At 42.7% G+C, this 21,180-nt stretch overlaps 1 protein-coding gene across 2 annotated transcripts in view; it reads left to right on the top strand.

Annotated features, from left to right (window-relative positions):
• Positions 1-16,234, top strand: part of SLC25A13 (solute carrier family 25 member 13) — a 101,896-nt gene extending 85,662 nt beyond the window's left edge. For both annotated transcript variants that reach the window (XM_017729312.1, XM_008629924.2), the window contains 4 exons: positions 9,909-10,047; positions 13,808-13,966; positions 14,047-14,137; positions 15,017-16,234. In XM_017729312.1, coding sequence (XP_017584801.1) covers positions 9,909-10,047; positions 13,808-13,966; positions 14,047-14,137; positions 15,017-15,206 — 579 coding nt within the window. In that variant the 3' untranslated portion in view covers positions 15,207-16,234. The remainder of the gene's footprint in view (positions 1-9,908; positions 10,048-13,807; positions 13,967-14,046; positions 14,138-15,016) is intronic.
• Positions 16,235-21,180: the final 4,946 nt, after the last annotated feature.

Here is a 21,180-nt window from a genome sequence, read left to right as displayed (position 1 = left end):
AATAAAAACATCTTCTGAATGTTGAATCTAATAGGATATATGCTACAAATAATGTAAAGGATTAAGATACTTTTATGATGTCTTCTACTTTTAAATGAAGGAGACTCGATACGAGGGAATATGAAAGGTCTTGAAGTACTTTGAGATAGCCAGTACACTCAAGCATTGAAACAAAAGCTGTAATGAATACCATATACTGCAGAGCACTGTGTGGTGTTTCTTCAGACTCTGCAGCCTACTATTCAGAAGAAAGCTTTCACACTTCCAGTTTGTCCCAGGATTTCCAGTGAAGCAGGCAGTATTCCTCTGTTTCTTATTTATGGCAGTGCATCCATAAATTGAAAATGCTTCAGAAGACACCAAATGAGCCCCATTCCCTTTATCCACAGTGTTTGAATTCCATCTGCTTTTTTAAGCATCCAGTCTTCTAAAATTGTTCTGTTAACATTACAAAGAAGGAGCCTGCCCGTGAGAACGTGTCTGTATGTTTTGGCCTGGAGAGAAGTTGCAGGTCTGAATAGGATTTAATGGGGAGTTGTTTTTCCCTTTTAATTGACTTGCTAATTTTTTAGGTGTTTTACTGAAGCTGAGGCTATTGTGTAAACTCCTAGTAAATGGCATTACTGTTTTGATCAGATTAACATTTACAACTGAAAACAGGGGTATTGTAAAGAGTCTGCTTCCCTGAGGCTGCGCAGGAATGGAGGTCAGCTACTGACTTTTACTTGGACTAGCAAAAAGAAAACCCAAAATGAGAACCAGTGAACTAGTTTACTAAAGTGGCAGTTTCTGATTTTTTTTTTCTCCCTGAGTACCTCTCTTCGTGGTTGAGCAGAATTTGCTACATTTTTCCATTTTTAATGGCATTAATGTCTTGGGTTGTATCATGAATTATTTCTATCCACTAGAGTAAATACGGGTGGATATTAGTCAGAACTACACATGAACACAACCTAGTTACAGCACTATGTTGCATTGAAACAGACAGTTATCTAATCACAAGACACACAGTTTCATTGCTTCATTTATCGAGTACCTCCGCAAAAAAAAAAAAAAGCCGCAGAAGTGTTTGGGTTTGGTTTTACTCAGCAGTTGTCTTTGTTTCTGTTTCTTTTAACCCCCCCACCCTACTTCTTGTGTTCATGTCCTTTTGTATGTCATTAGGATTCACTGCCTACAAAAATTTGAATTATTTGACAAAAGTAGAGAATTTAGCCTGGTGATGGTAGGCACCCACTGAGCACAGACCACATCACAAGGCTTGTGTCCAAGGGCACCGTTAGTCACAGCCAGGTCTGTAATTGGGCAGTTTGTGCTGTTCTCTACCAAACACTTGGCACTGCAGCTGCCCCCTTTCCTCTGTGCCAGTGAGAGCATTGGTGCACCCACATAATGATTTGGAACAGGAGAGTCCTTAAAGCCTCCTTCTCCTTAGGGCTTAGTTTGTTTTGAACCCAGACCAACTCCCTCTGTAGCTTCCCAGGTGGTTGTACCCAGTCGAAAGGAGGAATGGCTGTGGCACGGGGAGCCTGTCTGTCTCAGAATAGTTTTAAACTGCCTTGAGGTGCTTGTGTTAGAGCAGTGTTAGAAGCAAAAGCATCCCTCTCCTGAATGCTTGTGCTGGAGCTGGCAGTGTTTGTGAGGCCAGGAAGGCATTAATAACTCATTGCATCAGTCACCAGCCCCAGTAAGTGCTACCCAGACACATCAATGGTCTTAAATGGATTTCAGATGAGACTAGATTTGGTAGGTGCTGCCTTCTCTGGTGGAGCTTCTAAATTAATTTAGTAAGTATAAAGACCAAGTGGACATCAAATAATAATGAATCTTCTACTAATGAGAACTGAAATATCTTGATATGTTTGGAATGTTCATACTCTTAACAACTCAAATTGGCTTTGAACTATAAAAAAGGAATGAGGATTTTATGACTATCTCAGTACTTTTCATGTTGTTCGCTCTAACATGAACAAGTCTTCCATTTGCATCTGAGGTCTTTGTTTCTTGGTCTCAAGACACAAGATTTGCATCTCAAGCCCTTAATGTACTTATTTTAGTAGATCTAGGTATTACTCCATACATACTGCTGTGGAAGAACAAAAATAGATAGTTATTCTAGAAAATAGTTTTATTTGGGAATCTTGGAGTTTCTTTGCAGGCTTAATGGGCCTTCATGTAGGTATTCCAGCTGTTAAACACTTGTCTATCTTAGCCATGACTTAAACTAACTGATTGACTTTCTTTTGCAAGTGTTGAAAGCAAAATTTTAGACTTCTAATTTTAAGAATTTTAATTTGAAATAAATGGATGTCTTTTTTGGTTATAAGTTTTATTTACCACATTCCAAGGACTGCAGTGAAAATTCTCCTTTCCTAGTTCAAAGAAAAGTCATCCCTGAAAACTGTTCTTACCACTACAGATCCATTTGGCATGCTCTGCTTAGTTCCCATGAGTTGTTTATGCTGAAATTCAGGTGAAAATCTGTAAGAGTCCCAGATAGTAGTCAGCAAGGAAAAATGTATTAAGTGCAGCCAGAAGATGTGAAGAATTGGTCTTAGCTTCATGAGGCAAATTCCTGCATGTCTTAACAAGATGTACTGCTTGTTATTTGAATTCATATATTTGGTATTATTTTCTACCTATGAAGCACTTCCTGTGGATTTCAAAATAAAATGCCCACACCCCCCTGATACAGGTAATTTCAGTGCTCCTGTCTTGCATTAACAGAGAAAACCAAGGCACAGACAGATAAATCTTATGTCTCATGCCAACAAATTAACAAAAGAAATGCTATGTAAACCCTTTTTTCATCCAGCTGAGTGAATCTTGTATTGATTATGATCATAATTATCCCAGCATTCTAGTGCAAATGAATTTCCATTGAGGATCACTGAGAAGCTGGATTGCATAGTTTTGGTGCCTCTCTGTATAAGTGAGAGTAATACTCTTTGGCGTCATTCATTGGCATGTGAGTGTGGCACTTCAGTGTGCTACCGACAGAAACAGTTCACAGTAGTACTGTGCTGAGATCTCTGCTCTGTGCTCTCTCTACTTGCAGACTTGATCTTAGAATAACTTTTGTTGAGAGCCAGTCCTGGAGGTCACCTGGGCAATCTGACCAGGTATTTAACCACCTTCATGGTTTAAAGCAAACAAAGAAAAACAAAAAGACCCGCACCCTTTTTCTTAGGCCTCATTGAATTGGCCACATTGAAGCTGCTGTCCATTGCCTGTGATACTTCCATTGTGCACCTCCAAGAGTAGTTTTCTTTCCCTGCACTCTCCTTTAAGTGAGCAATAAGGTCTCTCCCTAGCCTGCACTTCTCAGAGTTGAGCACACTGAGTTCCTCTCTTTGTATGCTGTGGACTACACAACTGGCTTGATGGCCCTGCACTGGACTCCCTCCAGTGTGAACATATCTTTTTTGTACATATCTTTTGGGAGAGACCAGAACTAGACACAGGGCTCCAGATGTGGTCCCAGCAGTGCTGAATGGAGGTAATAATCACTTCCCTTGCACTCTTGCTACTATAGCCCAGGGTGTGGCTGTCTGACTTCCCTGCAAAGAGGTGTTGCTGACCCATACTCAACTTGGGCACAGTATCCTCCAGACTTTTTCTCCAAAAATGCTTTCAGCCTGTGCTGCTGCATAGGTCAGTTCCAGTCCAGGTGCAGGACCTTGCATTTGCTGATTTGGACTTCATTGTATTCTTGTCTGCCTGTATCCCCATCCTGTGAAGGTGTCTCTGAGCAACAGCCTTTCACTATAGCACACTGCTTCCCCAATTCAGCATCATCTGCTGAGAGAGCAGCTTATGTTCCACTGGTTTAGCTATGGGATGTTAAGACAGACCATCTCAAAAGCCAGGCTTTTAGTCAAGTTGTACAACATCCATTGCTGTCCCCTTTTCTACAGGTCTGGCAAACTGGTTGGTCAGCTGCAATTTGATAAATCTGTATTGGTTGTTCCCAGTCTCTCTTTTGTCCTTCATACGCTTGGATATGGCTTCCAGGAACATTGGCTCCATAAACCTCCCAGGAACAGAGGTGTGCCCAAACATCTTGCAGTTTCCCAGATCTTCCTTCTTGCTCTTCCAGATGGGTGTGATGTTTGTCTGTTCTACTTACCAGAACCCCCTTGTCTGACTTGACCTTTTGAAGTTAATAACAACCTCACAATGTCATCAGCCAGCTGTCTCGGCACCACTGGAGGTATCTGTTCTGGTCTCAGGATTGTGTATGTGCAGATGGCTCTAAGTGCCCTGTCTGCAGGTAATGCAGACTTGCATGGTAACTTGTGGAGCTGAGAGGCCTGGGGACAGATTTTACTAGTAAAAAGCAAGACAAAAGTAATTTCTCTGCTTTTTCCGTGTACTTTGTCACTAGGTTTCCTGCCCCCATTGTGCAACAGCCTCACAATTTATTTATTGTCCTTTTGCTGCTGATGTGTTTACCGGAGCCCTTTTTACTCCCCCTTCACATCCCTTACTAGATAGATCTCCAGCTGATCCTTGGCTTTTCTGTCTCAATTGCTGCACACTCAAGCAGTGGTTCTGTATATCCTGAGTAGCCTATACCCACCTCTGCTTCCATTTTATTTTCTGCATTTGTGCTCAGTCATGAGTTCCTCCATGCTGGTCATCTGAGTTGGTTGCTCAACCTTCTACACAGTGGAATAAACCATCCTAGTGCTTTTGAGGAGACTGTCCTTGGTGGACCTTTGTAACTCCTAAAGTTTTTCTTTGGGGGAAAATTCCTATCACAGCACATATAGCTCAGGGTCAGATAATTGAAATGTCCTTCTCTTCCTTCCTCACCAAAGAACTAAAGAGTAGGTCTGGGGTCATAATAAATGCCAAAATTTACAGTCAGAGCTTCCTCTGAGACTCCCTGCTCCTTCACTGGGTGGTCAGATATTAGCCATTCTGTAATGATATGCAGCTTAGAAATAAAATGCATGTTAATTCCAGCAATAAAAAGATTTGACACATACAGCTCATTAAGCTGACTGCTAGGTTGAACCCATGTCATTCTTTAAAGCTAGAAAGCAAATATTTTTTTCTGCCTTTGTCTAAAATTCTGAACTACTTGTGTAAATAAGTATTTTAAAACATTGTACTTCTCAAAATCCAGCTGCTGCTTTGGGGAGGCACATAACAGCACTTTTGCAGAAGGAATTTGTTTCCTCTATTTGTGTTCTTTCTCCCAGTAATAGTAACTGTGAAAGCACCAGGGCATGGAAGCTTGTGCCTAGTAAATTCTTTAGCTACAGATACTCTGTAGATTACAGGTATTCTTAAAAATATAGAGAGAACATATCGCAGTCAGGGAAAATATCATTTAACCTAATGCAAAATGTCATTTGTGTTGGCAGAAATGGAAAGGATACTTTCCTGATTTTCAGTATTTTTAATAGATTTTATTGAATTCCTAGCCACAGCTGAATATTGAAGTAATCATCCATAGCTAATACATTTGCTGTCTTCTACCTGTCTTACACCTTAATATGAATAAAGTCCCGTTAAAGTCAGTTGAATTTATATTCTATTGGTCTTAAAAGACATCTTTAAAGTGTTCATGTAAATAACCACTGTAAATATACCTCCTTATTTTGTACATCACAGCAAACTCATATCCATATAATATCTGCCATAAAATGTTTAATAAAATGTTACTCCTTGTGTACATAATCATTCTGAATAGTGCTTTACAACATAACAGACAGTACCACTCCATAATTTTGCACAACAAAGTTATTCTGTATCCCAGGAAGACAATAAATAAGAGTGGTAAATGATTCTTCAAGGAAAGGGTATGTTGGTTGTGGTAATGTTTATTTTTATAATTACTACAAGGTACTTAGCTCAGATTTGTGCTTTGGCTGATATTGCCAACACAGTTTCCATTTCCAAAACTAGTCAGAAAAGCTTCCAAAAGTCTCCTTTTCCCCCTCCCCTCCCTTACCCCCGAATACTTCATAAACAAGCTTCTGGTGTGTTGACCTGGAAAGTGTAATCTCAGGTGACAGGATATGTATGAAGCTCTCACCTGGTTCCTTTGATAACAGCTGAGCTATTTTCATGTCATGAAGCTGAGGGTTTACAGCAGGATGACAAACATATGAAACACAGTAGTAAGAGTTTTGAGTTACATTTTGCATCCACCATGCCTATTTGTTACTGTTCTCGTATGTGAGAACCTGCTTTTCAGAAATTTCCTTTGAAATTACCCGAAACAACGCCCTTCCAACTAAAACAGCTATTTTTTTTTCCTGCAAACTGAGTTGAAATTGCTGGTAGAGCATTTGAAATCAACATTTTATTCCTCTAACTTGATGTTCTAAATGAGTTTCATATTTTGGTTGGTATAAATATATGTGAATAAAAACCTATAATAGCTTTTAAGGCAATGTTATTTTACAGGGGAAAAAAGAATGCAGCCCTTGAAAGCAAATACCAGTAATATTTGATTGACTGTTACAAAACCTGTTAGGTGCTGTTAGGGCTCCGATTCTAAAGGGTTAAGTCTGTAGTAAAACCCAAGAAGAATGCAAAATGATCACGAAATGACATGCTGCCTATTGTTTGTAGCTATAGGATCAAAATAACAATTATACATGCCAAATAAATTCTAAACCTGTAAAAGAGAAAAAGAGGGGGTGGCTGTAAGTACAGGTGCCAGAAGCATTAAATAACTCTCTCAGACAAGGTGCACCACTGTTGTCTTGAATGCTGCTAGGTCCCCCCAGTCTGGCATTTTTCCCCCTGCACTAGACAATGTGCATTCACTGCAGGAGACTAGGCTAAGCCTGCGTCTCCCAGACCTGCCGGCTCCTTCTGCCCAACCCGACACAGAGGTGCCTTTGTCAGTATAATTACCCTCCCCTTGTAGTAGAAATAGTTTGTTTAGAGCCTTATTCGCAGGTAGAGCTGGTATAAGCAGGAATTAGCATGCTAAAGAACCTGTCCCAGCACTGACTTGGGCTTATTTATCCGAATCTTTGACAATCAGGGTTTTTTTTTTCCTCTGTTGGTTTATTCAGTGAGATACTATCCGAGATTAAGAGCTTTAAGGTTATTAAAGAGATTGAAGATGGGAGCCAACAGGCTGTTGTGCGAGGAAGGCACATGTCCTGGTGTGTAGGATCTCCCAATAATTTCATGCCTGGCAGGTCTGCACCTTGGCTGCCAGAATAAACTCGGCTGGATGCTCCTTACTGCTTTCTGGGGATTGATCAAACCTCCCTTTGGCTTTCAGCACGTTGTCCACATCAAAAAGGTGTGAGAAGTAAAATAAATGTTTCTTTTGCTTTTCAAGATACTGTGGCCAATCTCCCTAAGCCTTCCTAATTGGCCTGGGCTGGTTGCGGATGATTAACTTGAAGTTAAATGGGGCCTGCTTTTAAACATGCTTTCCCAGACTTTAAACGGAATGATGAGGGGAAACTTTAGACTGTTGCAATGCTGGACCAGAGCCAAGCTGGGTTATTATTAAAGTGGATCCAAGTTTTGATCCAGGTTTTGTTTATGCTGAGCCAACTAAGTTGATGGACATCCCTCCCTCTCTGCATACCTGAATGTATTATTATTAGTGATATTAACAATATGCCACTTCTGCCCTATGAAAAAGAGCCTTTTAATGAAGGGGGAGGAATATTAGCAGCTCAGGTTGAACTAAGAGTTGCTTGCATTTGGACTTTATTGATTTCTGTAAGTTATTTTAACTATGTCAGGATATTTCAGGGTATGAAAAAAATGCAGAGGAAAAAATGTGTGCAGTGTTTGATGACAACATTGCAAAGAAAATAAAAGTAATGTGCCCCGAGGGCAAAGGTAGCGAGGAGATTTGCTCTGAGGAGAAGCATGCTCTAAAAATAAATCTTTGAAGAAACCATGTCAGTCTGTGAATGTTTCAGTAGTGAGTTTCATAATTTTCCTGTGAAGTAAATACAGTGCAGACATTTGATCCTTAAATTGTTGGGTTTTTTCATGCAGAAGTTGATAAAACCCTAGTCTTGTCTTCCTATTTGAAGATTAAAGGTAAATTGTTAAACAGGCTTCTGTTGCACATGAGAGTCCAGAATCCTTGTTTCTGTTGAATACAAAGGTTCACCTTCTCTGTGTCCTCAAGGCAGAGCATATGGGCAGAGCAGCACCAACACCAGTGCTTTTTGAGTTTCTTTATGGCATTTTCCTTAGTATCTCTAGAAAGGCATAACAAGAACCAGCGACTGGCAGCATAAATCGGACAGATCCAACTGAGTGAGAAGGCAGAGCGTCTGAACAGCAGGAGTCATTAATCTCCAAAGGGAGTGTCAGGGGAAGTGGTCAGTACTCAGTTGGAAACACAAGAAATAAGCTGACAAAGTGTGGTGGGAAGCAGTGGGAGCTGGAGCAGAGCCTTGCTCCCTGTGTTCAGTGGCTGAGTTTGTGACGCACAAAGTCTGACTACAAGATCTAATGGCCTTTTTAATACGTCTTTATTTTCTCAGAGGCATTCTCTGACTGCAGACTGCACTTACGAGTGTCTCCTGAGAAGTGGCTTGCAGGACCTGGTTTTCTTGTCACACATCCTGCTGCCTTCCCCTGCCTTGCCTCGTGGAAAGGCAACTTCACGGTTTTTCTGACACCTTGCAGCTCCTTTGTCTTTGATAACCAGCATCCAACTTGGATAAGCACTATATTTTAACTGGTATTACACTACAAGCTAAGCTTACAGATGTGTCCAGGCATATCATTAGATTTAATTAAATTATGTGGATATTAACATGTCCCCTGTGAAATGTCTGGCACTGAGGCATGTGCTGGTAGACCTGTGAAAAAGAGAAGTACAGTAACAAGGGCACCCCCCGAGGGTTTGTGGATGAACCTCAAGCAGTTTCTCCAGGTCTCCACCCTTCCTTCAAAGAGAAGAGGCTTAGGCTCATCCATGAACCATTTCTTTCTCAAGCTTGAAAGATTTTACCCATTTTCCCAAGCCACCTCTTGTTTGTGCTTTCCTCCTGGTCTTAGTCCTGGCAGGCTCTGGTGTCCTCTGGATCTCCATACTGAGGAAAGGCAGACTTCAAATTACTTTTGCTGTTGGAGCACGGATACTATTTGATATTTTATTTTGGTTGACCTTCCCTAGTGGCCTTTTTGCTTTTCCCCCTGCTTGGAAAACTTTTGACTGTTTGCCACTACCCCAAAAATCATCTTCCCTGTTTGCCTCCCTCTTGGATTTGAAACCAGCTGTATTGCTGGCAACTTCGTTGGCTGATTGTGCCACTTCCACAAATTGATAACAAGGCAAATTTAACAGTAAGAGATGAAATTTATTGAAACAAACTGTATCCCAGATAATTTGTACTTCAAAATTCACAAGTAAATCAAGCTGTTACTGTTCTGCAAAAGACTTGGTGTTATGGTCCTACCCCCTCAATATATGTTGCATTATCAATTGTAGTGCCTGTTTAGATGTATGGACTGGGCACTGTTTCCCCTGGAGTATTTATTTTAAGTGGGAGTGAGGGGTGACAGACCTATCCTGTGGCTCAGTCTGTTCCAAACACGTCTCAAACTCCCACCATGGGTTCATGGCTACAAGGTCAACTATTTAAAGTTCTCCAAAGGTGTTTCCAGAGTTTACTCAAACACGTGATACTTTCTCCATTACCAGCACATAACTACAGTGCTACAGAGTGAGGGAGGACATGTAGACAAGATACATACAATGACAGAAATTAGTGAACCAAGAAACAGCACACAGTCACTCCTCAGCAGGGTGAAATACATGAATCTCTTGAGAGGAGAAATTGCTTTTTCTATAAACCCTTTGCAGCAAAATGAAAAAATACAATGTTGCTCTGTTCTCGGATATTCATGGTAAATTTGCTCATTCTCAAAACTTGGTGTCTTTTTCAACACAGGGTGCTAAGGCATGTTTTTTGCGTGACATCCCCTTCTCTGCCATTTACTTCCCCTGTTACGCTCATTTGAAAGCTTCGTTTGCAAATGAAGATGGGAGGGTTAGCCCTGGAAATCTGCTCTTGGCTGGATCAATAGCTGGTAAGTGCCCAGATTTCTTTTTTCAGGGCTCTATACTGTGCTGGCAGCACAATAGTTACAGCAGTGACAACAGTAACAAAAAACTCTCAAAAGGACTGTATGCAACAATACTGTATTTTGCAACCTTACACAGAAACAACGAAGTTACCGTGCTGTAGAATGAGTTGAAGATACTGTAAGTTTCTGGTATAATCAAAATGTTCAGGAAGCAAAAGAAAAGGAAAATAAAGTCTTTTGCTGATGTTTTGTTACCATATATCATCATTCCTTGTGAAGTTACTCTGCTGGTTTTGGCTGTGTCTCACTGAGAGGTAATGTTTTGTTGAAATGATTTATCAACAAAACCATGGCATTCATAAAATTCTTTGTGATCAAATGAATCTTGGATTTTGGTATATATAGTCCAGAAGCCACACTAGAAGTACAGCTCTCCAAACACAATGACATAACAGGTGACAAAATGATGACAGTATTTGCTACCCTCAGTATCCCATGAAGTTACCTGGCTTCTTGAGGATTTTACCTTTGTCATTTTTTTTAATACTAAATAAAGCAGAAGATCTTTAAAACATTTCTGCACTACCACAGATTGCTAATTCCTAGCATACCCAGATATGACAGAGGTGCAGAGTGTGATCTTGAGCACTTGGTTGGTTTAGGTTGCTGCAAAACAGACAGAAGAGCCCAAACTTGCTTAACTTCTCACAGATTAATTTAGCTTGAGTGTGCCAGAGCCCAAGGGAGAAGACAGAGACAGGCTTTGTAAGCCTCAGCTTGCCCTTGTGTGCTGCGTGGCAGGGCCCTCTGCAGCACCCAGCTTCTACACCCAAAGGGGACCTCCACTTGATAGCTGTCTGCTGCAGGGGGCAGCTTGAGTGTCCTGCTCCTGCAGTGTCTATGGTTGCCCCTAAGAAACAAATAGGCTTGCAGATTTGTGCAACAGGACCTGTAGGGGAGTGAGTAGCAAGCAGGAGGGCTCACATCAGCAGGTATTTCCACCATGCTTATCAGGGGCTGCTTGCTCTCTCCCAAGTTCTTCCTCCTGCATGGCCCCTGGCAGACTGCTGTGACCTGCCAGGTGAGAAAAATGATGGAATGGCATGACTCCAGTACAGAAAGGTGGTTTAGCAATGTTTTCTCATTTCATTTTAAGCTTTCTCCTCCCTAAGAAAACTCCTTGACTGGTCAAGATTATACTTGGGACTGTGTCTCTTGAGGAGCAGGGCCCTTTTTTAGCCAGTATCTGGTCTTAGACAACAGCTAAGATCAGTTGGTTTGTCTTGTTGAGGCATATAGATCTCTATTCAGTAGCTCATAGTCCAAAGGCATTGAGCTGGCACTAGCAAAGCCAGCTGTGTTCCAGTGACTGCTGCTCAAAACCCCCTTGTCCTCTCCCCTCCCACACCCCATTCCAGAGCTAGGCTCCAAACCCTCCAACAGGAGCTTTTACAGCCAGCCTATTTCTCACCCGTTTTAATGGAACAAAACAATTTTTGAACTTTAGATCATATTTACAGACTTGAAACATAAGATGGGTTTTTAAAGCCAAGTAATTTCTTAGATTTTCCTATTTTTCTCTTTCTAGCCATTGTCAGGTGATTGCAGACTGAGATAACCGTCCCTTTGAAGTTCAGGCACAGAAGCAGTCTTTATTGTTGCTGATATGGCTCACCAATCTAGCTATAATGTGAATTTTACCCAGTGCTTCCTGTGAATCCCATCCTAGGTTAACTCTCAGGAGCAAATTAGAGTGTTAGAGATACAACACTCATCATACTGTTTACAAAAACAAGAAATTTATTTTATTGGGTACATGTAAAGTGTGATGGGGGTGCATGTGTCCACTGTTTTGCCAAAAGTCAAGGGAAAGACAGAACAAAACACGCACTGCTTCTGAAAAGCTGGCTTTGGTCTCTGGGCTGATGTCTCTTCTCTGGCCAGGGATCTCACCTGGTCATGGGACTTCAGATGTGGGCATGAGCTCTGGCTGCGTGTGGGAAGCTCCCCCTTCCCACACACAGCCCGTGCTGCTGGGATATTCAAGCTAGCCGTAATAAGATGTGCACCTGTGTCCTTTGCCGGTGCCTGTTGCTTGTACTGCTTACATTAACTTCCTTTCCATTGTGGTTGGGGTCACAGGCAACATGCATGTCATCTAGCTTGATCTACTGCTGGTTTTCAGTGTTCACCAGATGCCTCAACCTGTTGTGCCGTAGCGTATTCTGAGATGATTCTGATACCATCTGCAGGATCTCTCCTTAATTTGCTCCATCTGCTTATTGCCTCCATGAACTTCCTTCTCTTCCCCTAGCTCCTCTTTTTTCTTGTCAGCTCCTGCTGGGCTATTTGTCACATTCTGATTGTAAGCTTCTCTTGGCAGCAATCTGTAAATTCGACAAAATGCTTTTGTCCTGTACACATAGCTCCTAAAAAAAGGATTTTAAGTATCTCAAGTGCAAAATATCCTCAATAATATAGACTGAGTGATAAGGAGATGGAAGTCAATGTGTAGTAAGCAGAATTGTTTCTAAGTAAGTTCTTTGGTTTTCTTGAAAGCACTGGCTGGCTTATGAAGGACAAATGGCGGGCTTTAAATTGAAGACTCAGGCAATACCCTGGTGTGGGAAAGGCTAAGCAAAGAGGAATTTCAGTGTTTCTGGAGTTCAAAAACCTTGACCAGGTTTTAGTGCTTGCCTGCCAGACAGCTCGTGCTTGCACTGAGTGCACACTCAGTCAATGAGTTATTTTGGGGGGACAAGGAAAGGAGGAGGAAATCTTCTTTTGGTGATATGCACATGATTTGATCTCTTGGAGCAGTCTGCAGGAAGGGTGCTCTGGAGCTTGAGGCCAGACCATGCTGGTTTGGACAAAAGTTGTTACAGAATTACTAAGCTGGAAAAAAAAAAGGGGAAGGAGATTTATGCATCTACATCTGACCAAGTTGGTTTGGAACAGATGCAGAATGGAAAAGTAATAAAACCGTAAGAGACAGTGTCTTCTGGGTACAGTCTTGGTGCTTTTCTTTGCCTTTTTTTTTGGCTTTTTTTTTTTTTTTTTCCACTTCCAAACATGGGCAGCCCCAAGTTTGGATAGAAATGATTTTAGAAATACCACCCATTGGTAATTTGGTATTTTTTTACTTTCAGTTGATTATCTGCCAGGGTAAATTTAAATCTTCCTCCACATATTCTGCTGAGGATGTCAGCTGCGGCTTTGCAGCTGAGCAGTCTGCCATTCCTAATGAGAAGAATGACCCGTTTTGTAAGCCTTAGCTCTCAAGTCATGCTGAGCATGCACGGCATTATCTGGTTCTCGGTGACATTGCTGCGTGAGGGGTGTTTGTGTGTCTGTGTTTGGATGTGTGTGCAGCCTATTCTAGCACAGTGTACAACCAGGATGCCAGCAACCACAGAGAGGAATGAAAAGGAAAGGGAAATATCAACCTTCCCTCCAAAAGCTTTGTGCTTATTAACTATGCAAGTTTCTGATTAGCACTGAAAACTCCAATCTGTGCCTCCCAGCTTGGCAGGAAGCATGTGATGTGGTGGTTCCTCTGGGAGAAGCTCTCTCTGGGTTAAGCCACGTCCACAACAGCCACCTTTTGTTGCTTGTTCTCCTTCCCAGCTTCTGCTTAAATCAAATGTGGCTGGATTCTCCTGATGTTAAGGAGGAAAGACCTGCTTACCTCTGGATAAATGAGGTGTGTGTAGCATATGTGCCAAGCCAGTGGTACCCACCTGATGACTTTTGTGTTGGGCAGGTATGCCTGCAGCATCGCTGGTCACCCCTGCAGATGTGATCAAAACAAGGCTACAGGTGGCAGCCCGAGCAGGACAGACCACCTACAGCGGTGTTGTGGACTGTTTTGCCAAGATCCTGCGGGAAGAAGGTCCAAAGGCTCTCTGGAAAGGAGCAGGAGGTGTGTAAAAGAGCTTTTATTGCCAGGTGATTTCTAATTGAGGCATTTGTCACTTAGGAACTGTATTCTTTTCTTTCAAGCTCGTGTATTTCGATCTTCTCCTCAGTTTGGTGTAACTCTGGTGACTTACGAGCTACTGCAGAGATGGTTTTATGTGGACTTCGGAGGAGTGTAAGTATGTGGTATTTGAATATACCAGGGATCCTGAAGTTATTCTTGGTTTTGTTGGGTCTTGGTCCTCGTTGGAACATCAGAGCCAGGGGCTTGCTAGGACATGTTGTAAAGGCTTTGTAAATATCATTTAAAGCACACTATACTGATGGAGGTTGGGATGATATTCCAGTACCTGTTTCATAGCAAGATATTACCACATTTTATATCACAGTTTCAAGCAGGGAACCTATGTTAGTGTAAACAGAGACAGTGGGAGGCTAAATAATGGGCTGGGGATGTAACTGCAGGGAAAATGTGATGCCTGCCAGGTCAGGATACACTCTGCATTAGTCCTCATTATTTGGTGGAGGAGCTGTGTCCCTGATTAGGGCATTTGACATCCAAAAAAGTATACAGTTGTCACCGAGTTCAAAACCAATTTGTTGGAGCTTCAGCTGTGCCTCCTGCCTTTGTTGACAATACAGGTGGATGGGCATATATAGCTGTTTAACTTGATCCCAGAGCAGCTGCAGACTCTTCACGGATCTTTGGGGACAGCAGTTTGAAAGCCACCACAAAAATTACTTAAACTCTGCTATGTTCCTGGATTGGTTGTGTGCTGTAGCAAAGACTTATGAACCCGTTACCTCACACTGCAGTTTTGATTATGCACTGCAAATTTTATCTGGATTTGACCATACTCAATCAACATGAAGGCTCCTTACTGTTCTGGAAGGTTTTAAAACAGGGTATTTCTCCTTACATTGCAGTATTTAATTTAGTTACTTACAGGGAAGTACACTCAGATGTCTCATTAAATTGACTTTATGGAGGAGATTTTTGTGAATACTGATTTTACTCTGTGGAACTTAATTTATTATTTTTATTATTTTGCAGAAAACCAGCTGGATCAGAGACAGTTCCTAAATCTAGGATCACGCTCCCTGCTCCTAACCCTGACCATGTTGGTGGTTATAAATTGGCAGTTGCCACTTTTGCAGGGATTGAAAACAAGTTTGGACTTTACCTACCTCGGTTTAAGCCATCGCCACCTACCTCAAAGGCTGCTGCAGCAGTAGGACCATAAGTTTATTGCTGTAGGGTTTTTGTTATTAGTTGGGAAAGAGCCACTTTTGTAATTGGTCGATACTTTGTTCCTTTAGCTTCTCATCATATAAAAGATTAGCTTCATTTGAGTTTTAAGGTAACTTTCATCTTAAATGTAATCATTTGTCTTTGTGCTTCCGTAACCAGATCACTGTGAAATTCTTACCAGTTGTTTTAAGTTTGGGACCATGAATGTATTTGTCCACATCTGACATGTGCTTATGTTGGGAAGACACTAATTTTAGGTTCCATTTATTGGAGAGGGCTGGGTGAGAGCTGTGAACCAGATCATTTTACAGACAATGCTCAGTTGCAGATTACCAGGGCAGATGTCGCACATCATCACTCAAAGGGAAAGCTCAGTGGATATCACGGTGCTCAAAGCAGAATGATTTGGACTGTGCGTGTAAATTGGGTTTAAACTTGGTGCGTGTCTGTAGAGGTCAGCAAATACATACCTGGTACCTAAGTAAGCCAGTACAGCTTCAACTTCTTACATCTGTACACGCACAAGTTCTGTTTCTGGATTGTATTATGGAGCTTTTATGTGGAACATGTTTTTGTAATGGAAACCACATTTATAAATGTTTAGTCGTTGTATTATGTTACTGGTATCAAAATGCTCAAAAGAAAGTGTTATTGTCCATAGTCTTTGCACTTTATGGCAGAACTTTTGGCATTCTACTACACATACAAGAAAATTTCATAACTAGGTGCCTATCTTGGGTTGCTGGTGTTTGGAATTCAGTCTGTTTATGCACTTCTATAGTAAAAACGCTGCTTGTTTAAATAACTGCAATAGAAAATTCATGCACTGTATCAATGGTACCTGCCTTAACTGCTGGCTTGTAATTGGCAAATAGGTGGTTTCAGATTCTTATTTACTTCAATTGAGTCAAAAGAGATTAAAATAATCTAAAATAAAAGATTTTACTTAATTTTTGGTGCCTTGCACAGTGTTTAGAAAATTCTGTATTTATGAAGATAGAAATAAACCTTTCAAAGAGATGCACACATGGTATTCTGTTACGGAAATAACACAGTACATCAAATGTCTTGTTCAACTTCAGTGATAAAGTCAGGTTAAGATGAAGCTAATATTTGCACTTGTAGGCTATAAAAACACTTGCAGCTTGAGAACAAATTACCACAGTTCCCCTGCCTAGAAAAGACATCTCTTGGTGGAGATGTCACTCAGGAAAAAAGAAACTTTTCTTCAGTCAAAAGCCAGGATTGGAGTAAGCTTTGATATTTGATCTTTACTTTTGGGGGGAGGTTAAGGGTTATGATCACCTAGTCACTTGAAGGTCCTGTGGGGTGTCTTCTATGATACCTCTTAAGATGAGGAATTTGACCTTACTTGTCTCCTTGGAGAGGGGCAGGTGAGGGGTGGGTGCCTTCAACCTTGGCCGTAAACTGCGGGAATGCACAGATGCAGCATCTCTGCAGAAGAATGAGTTTGGTGTGCAGTATCACACTATGCTGTAATTTGTGGAAATACTGAAATGGAAATCACTCTGGTTTTGTATTTGGGTCATCATGAAAATTATTCTCTTGGACTAATTTGTATTTTTAAGTTACTAGTGAAATGGAGTTTGGGGGTTGGAGTAGCAGCACTTGTGCGTGTGAAGGCGAGGGGAGCAGATGACATTTACCTGTGGCTGCATCTTGGAGTCTGGCTAAGAGTCTGGCAGAGACTGCACTGGGCTCTGACTGCCAGGAGCTGCTTCCTCTCAGCCCTGAGTATCCAAGTCTCTCCAAACAACAGCTCCTTCATTTCAGAAATAGGGGGAAAAGAAGCTGTCTCTAGTATTACTTCAAAATTAACAGTTGGGATTTTTGGTTAAGGCTTGTCATAAAAGTAAAACATTCTCACTGGGAGCTGCCTGTGCTTCACATGTGAGATCTTAGGCTGTTTAAGAGTTGGTTGTATACTTCATCCCTCAGATTTGCCTGACATACCATGTCACGGGTTTATGTGAAAAGTCAGCAGCTCAGGGAAGATGTCTGAGCGCAGAGCTGTACCTTCTCCCTGATCCAGGAGAGGAAATGCCTGGCCACTGGATGGGCTTGGCTGGCAGCTGCTCCCTCCTGGCTCAGTCTGGAGGGGGACACCCAGGCTGCACCCACCAGAGCACGTCCCTCTGCTGCCTGACACCGAACCCCAGTGCTGCTGGGGCTTTGCAGCTGGGAGCAGAAGAGGAATTAGAGCCGGGTTATTGTAGGGCTTGCACAACTTCTTGGCTCGTGTGATAAAGACCATTCATTGCTTATGTTCCACAAACCCAATTTCTCTGCCTCCTGGTGCCCTCTCACTCCCAGGCCTGGCAGTATATTTGTGACTTGTTCTTTATTCTGGGGATGAAGGGCACAGCCTTCATCTCCTCTGAGAAAGACTGGACTGACACCCCCATCCATGGTGGCCCTTCCCCATTAACTTTCCTGGAGGATTGTTCTCTCCTTCTGCCCATCTCTTCAGGGTCAGTAGACAGCAGAGGCAGGGGCAGCAGTGTTGGAAGAGCCAGTAGCTGCTTTGTTAACATGAAGCCCAGTTCAAAACATTCAAAATCGTGCTGCAGCTCTGCCCAGAGATCTTGGGGAAGATCTGTGCCCACAGTCGGCTTCTGCAGGCCAAGAATTGTCAGATTGCCTTGCAAACAAACAAAACACCCTGAGGACAATGTTTGTCCTCTGTTGGTTTCTTCATGAGTTATGCAAATGAATAAAGAGTAACCTCACTTGCTTCCTGCACTCCAGCTAACTCCCTGTGACAGCACTTCTAGAAAAAAATGGCCAAGTACTGATGATGTTACCTGTCGGACTGAGAGTGGGGCAGGGGTGTCCCTGAAGCAGTTACCCCATGTTTGTGTTTCTCGGTCCGGCAGAAGCCGAGAGATGCTTTTCTGCCTGGTCCCCAGGGAATGGGCTGGGCTTAAGCTGACTTAATACTGACAGTTTGCAGGGATGCTTTTATGAGCAAACATACCACAGGCTTCAAAAATAACTTGGGCAGGTTTTTCTAAAACTGCTAAAAATACAAAACCTGACAAACTGCTCTGCATCATCTCAGGAGGGGACAGCCTGCTCAGAATGACTCTGCTGTAGCCTCCATGTGCACATACATGTCATAGTGCATGCTGCTGAGCTCCTCTCCAGTGGCACAGGGACAATCAGGAATCCTCCAGCTTTGCTGTTTAAACACTGCTGTGAAACTCAGACTCTGTTTTTGGTTTAAACATTTGCCTTTTTTGCATAAACTAGAAGGCGATTTGCAGAGATAGTGATCATTTGTAAGTTATTTAATGGTTGGGAGTATACAAATCTCAAGACGCTTGTATTTTAGGTGTCTCCAGAGACCTTCAAACAGCAAATAACACAGAAGCAGCCTGAGATGAAGTGGTTTCTTTAATTCCACATGCCACATGGTGGTTCTGCTTTCTGCATGGTGAGCAGCAGATAACTCAGGCTGTGAGACTGGGCAGCCTCCCCTGGTGCTGAGCGTGGGGATGTCATCAAAGTGTCTGTTGCCCTTCAGAGAAGAGATGACATTTGAAGTGTAGTAATCATTTTAACTGCTCCTTGCACTGTTCCTCATCGCACCAGGAAACAGTACTATTGCTTGCAAGATTCATTCCAGCTGCTGTAGTTATATTGCCTGGCCTTCCTCACACCCCAGGCTGTGCAGACACTGTGTACCAGACATGGTGGTATTACTTCAGAGGTATCTTTTCTTATGACTTTGAAGGAGAACCAGTCCTGTAAGCTTCCCAAGGACAGGTGGCTGCTCTACAGCACCTTTAGGCACTGAGTCCTGCCTTAGGACTGGTACTACCCTGGTGACATTGTCACTGGTCAGTGGAGACCATCCCATTCCATGTGGGATGCCGTTTTGCTCTGTGAGGGGTTTCCAGTCTTCTGCTGTGCATGCATTTTATCTACAGTCGCTAAAACTCTTCAGAGCTTTTTCCACCTGTCTTGTGTGAAAGAGCCTATTCCTAGTTGTTTCCATAGCCCTAGAGATGCAGGCTGTCATTTGTAGTGTGAGATGATGATATTCCAGGGTGTGGTAGGGGCTCTGATGTTTTTAGAAGTAGCAAATGTTTGGGGCACTGGTTTTGAGACCCAGGAGGAAACACCGTCCATCTTGGAAAATGTATTACGGAGCACTTGCCAAGTACCCTGTGGAAAACGCTGCAGCTCCTGAATCATTGCAACCCAGCACCATTTGTCCTGCCTGCCTTTTCTCTTTGAAGTAGTACAGGCAATTCTGCTGAGTCTAATCTCAGCAGCAAAGACTTGCTCTGACAGCCTTTCCGTGGAGATGTTTGTGGTGTTCTCAGACTCCAGAGGTAGCCCATTTCACTTCCACCTTTCAAAGATCCACTTGGTCCAAGTGCTGTTATTTACACAATGGACCTGGCATTGCAGCCCCATGCTCAGTTTTGTGTGTCCTGGTCAAATTCCAGGTTGGCCAGTGCTGTGGACGTGTTCTTTCAGTATACCTGGCCATCATCATCTTTCTCTGTTACCATGGGGTCTCCTGAACAAAGTACACGTCATAAAGCTGAAGAACCCTGCTTCACCTTTTAGCTAATGCCTTCACCTTCCACACCCAGTGCCACCTGTCACTTCTTCCCATGTCCTTTCATAGCTCCCTTCAGAACAAATCCCAAGTCCCTGGCCACATCATTCCTCTGCCCCTCACTCATGTTGGTGAAGCTCTGATCCTTGGCACTGAAATCAAGGGAGACCCTGGACTTTCCTTCAACAAGTACAGGAGACTTGTCCCTTCCACATCCACCTCACAGTCCTGTCCTCCATCCTAATCCTCAATTCAGCCTCTTTTTGCCACCTGCCTACTTCTGGTCTAGTTGGGTTTGCTTTTTCTGACCTCTGTGGTTCAGATGTGCTCTCCAGCTGTCTAACCACACAGTTTATGTCCTTCACAGAAAGCTCACTTGCAATGGCCCTAAAAGAGCCAGGCTGTCTTCCGACCTATTCCACACCCAGAGTAGTCATGGCAGCATCTTCACAGTGCTAGAGCATAGGGCATAACCCTTTATGTTCTTCCTTCTATTCTCTGGACGTTTGTAGGCAAAAGAGACTGGAGAAGGTGATTTCTGTATGCTCAAATTAAAGGATAATTTTGTATTTATTTCCCTACTGGGCAGATTCTGAGAAACATTTTGTCATATGGGCTCTTTTAGAAAGCCAGTGAAGTGGAGCTATTTGTTTAGCAGCAGGAAAATCAAATAAACAAGAACTGTGGGAGATGCCTGGAAGAGCAGCAGCAAGGGCGGGCCAGAAACTTCACTGCAGGACAATCATGAGCAGCAGAAGGGAAGTAAATGCCTCTTGTTCTTGGGTGCTTTTCCATCTGCTTCAAGTGTGTGAAACAGCCCTTTCATGTTAATGCTCTGTTCTGTTCATACAAACCTGGAGATTTCTGTGGAAATACACAAAAAAAAAAGGAGAGAAAAATTTCAGAAAAGGACTTTGGTCATATTGATTTGCACACAGCAGCCAACTGCTGAAGGTCTTCTGAGGCTGCTCTTAAAACCATTTCAGAAGCTATTAATGCCGTAAAAGTAGGGAGAACTTGGACGTGAGCACACAGACCCCCCCTTAGATTCCAAAAGCTGAGCCGTAATGCGGAAAAAGTAGAAGCAAATTTGCCAGCTGTTCCCACTGCACTATGATGAATGGGAGACATCATCAGCTGAATGCCCTTCCCGTTACATCACAGGCACTCTCAGATGGTGTCCCCACACTTTGTGATGTGCAGCTACTCCAGCAGGTGGAAGGATAGTGAGCTCCCACCTCTGCCTCCCATGACAGCAGTACTTTGTGTATCCACCTGTGCACGTTCTTGATCTTGTGACACACAGAGAACCAACTGTGCCTCCCTCTCTTCCACTTGGCACCACATCTGCCTTACCCACACAGACAACACT

Source organism: Corvus brachyrhynchos, unplaced genomic scaffold, assembly GCF_000691975.1.
Source record: "Corvus brachyrhynchos isolate BGI_N302 unplaced genomic scaffold, ASM69197v1 scaffold142, whole genome shotgun sequence".
NCBI classification, from domain to species: domain Eukaryota; kingdom Metazoa; phylum Chordata; class Aves; order Passeriformes; family Corvidae; genus Corvus; species Corvus brachyrhynchos.
Note: the sequence above shows the minus strand (reverse complement) of the source record. Positions and strands in the feature narration are given on the sequence as shown.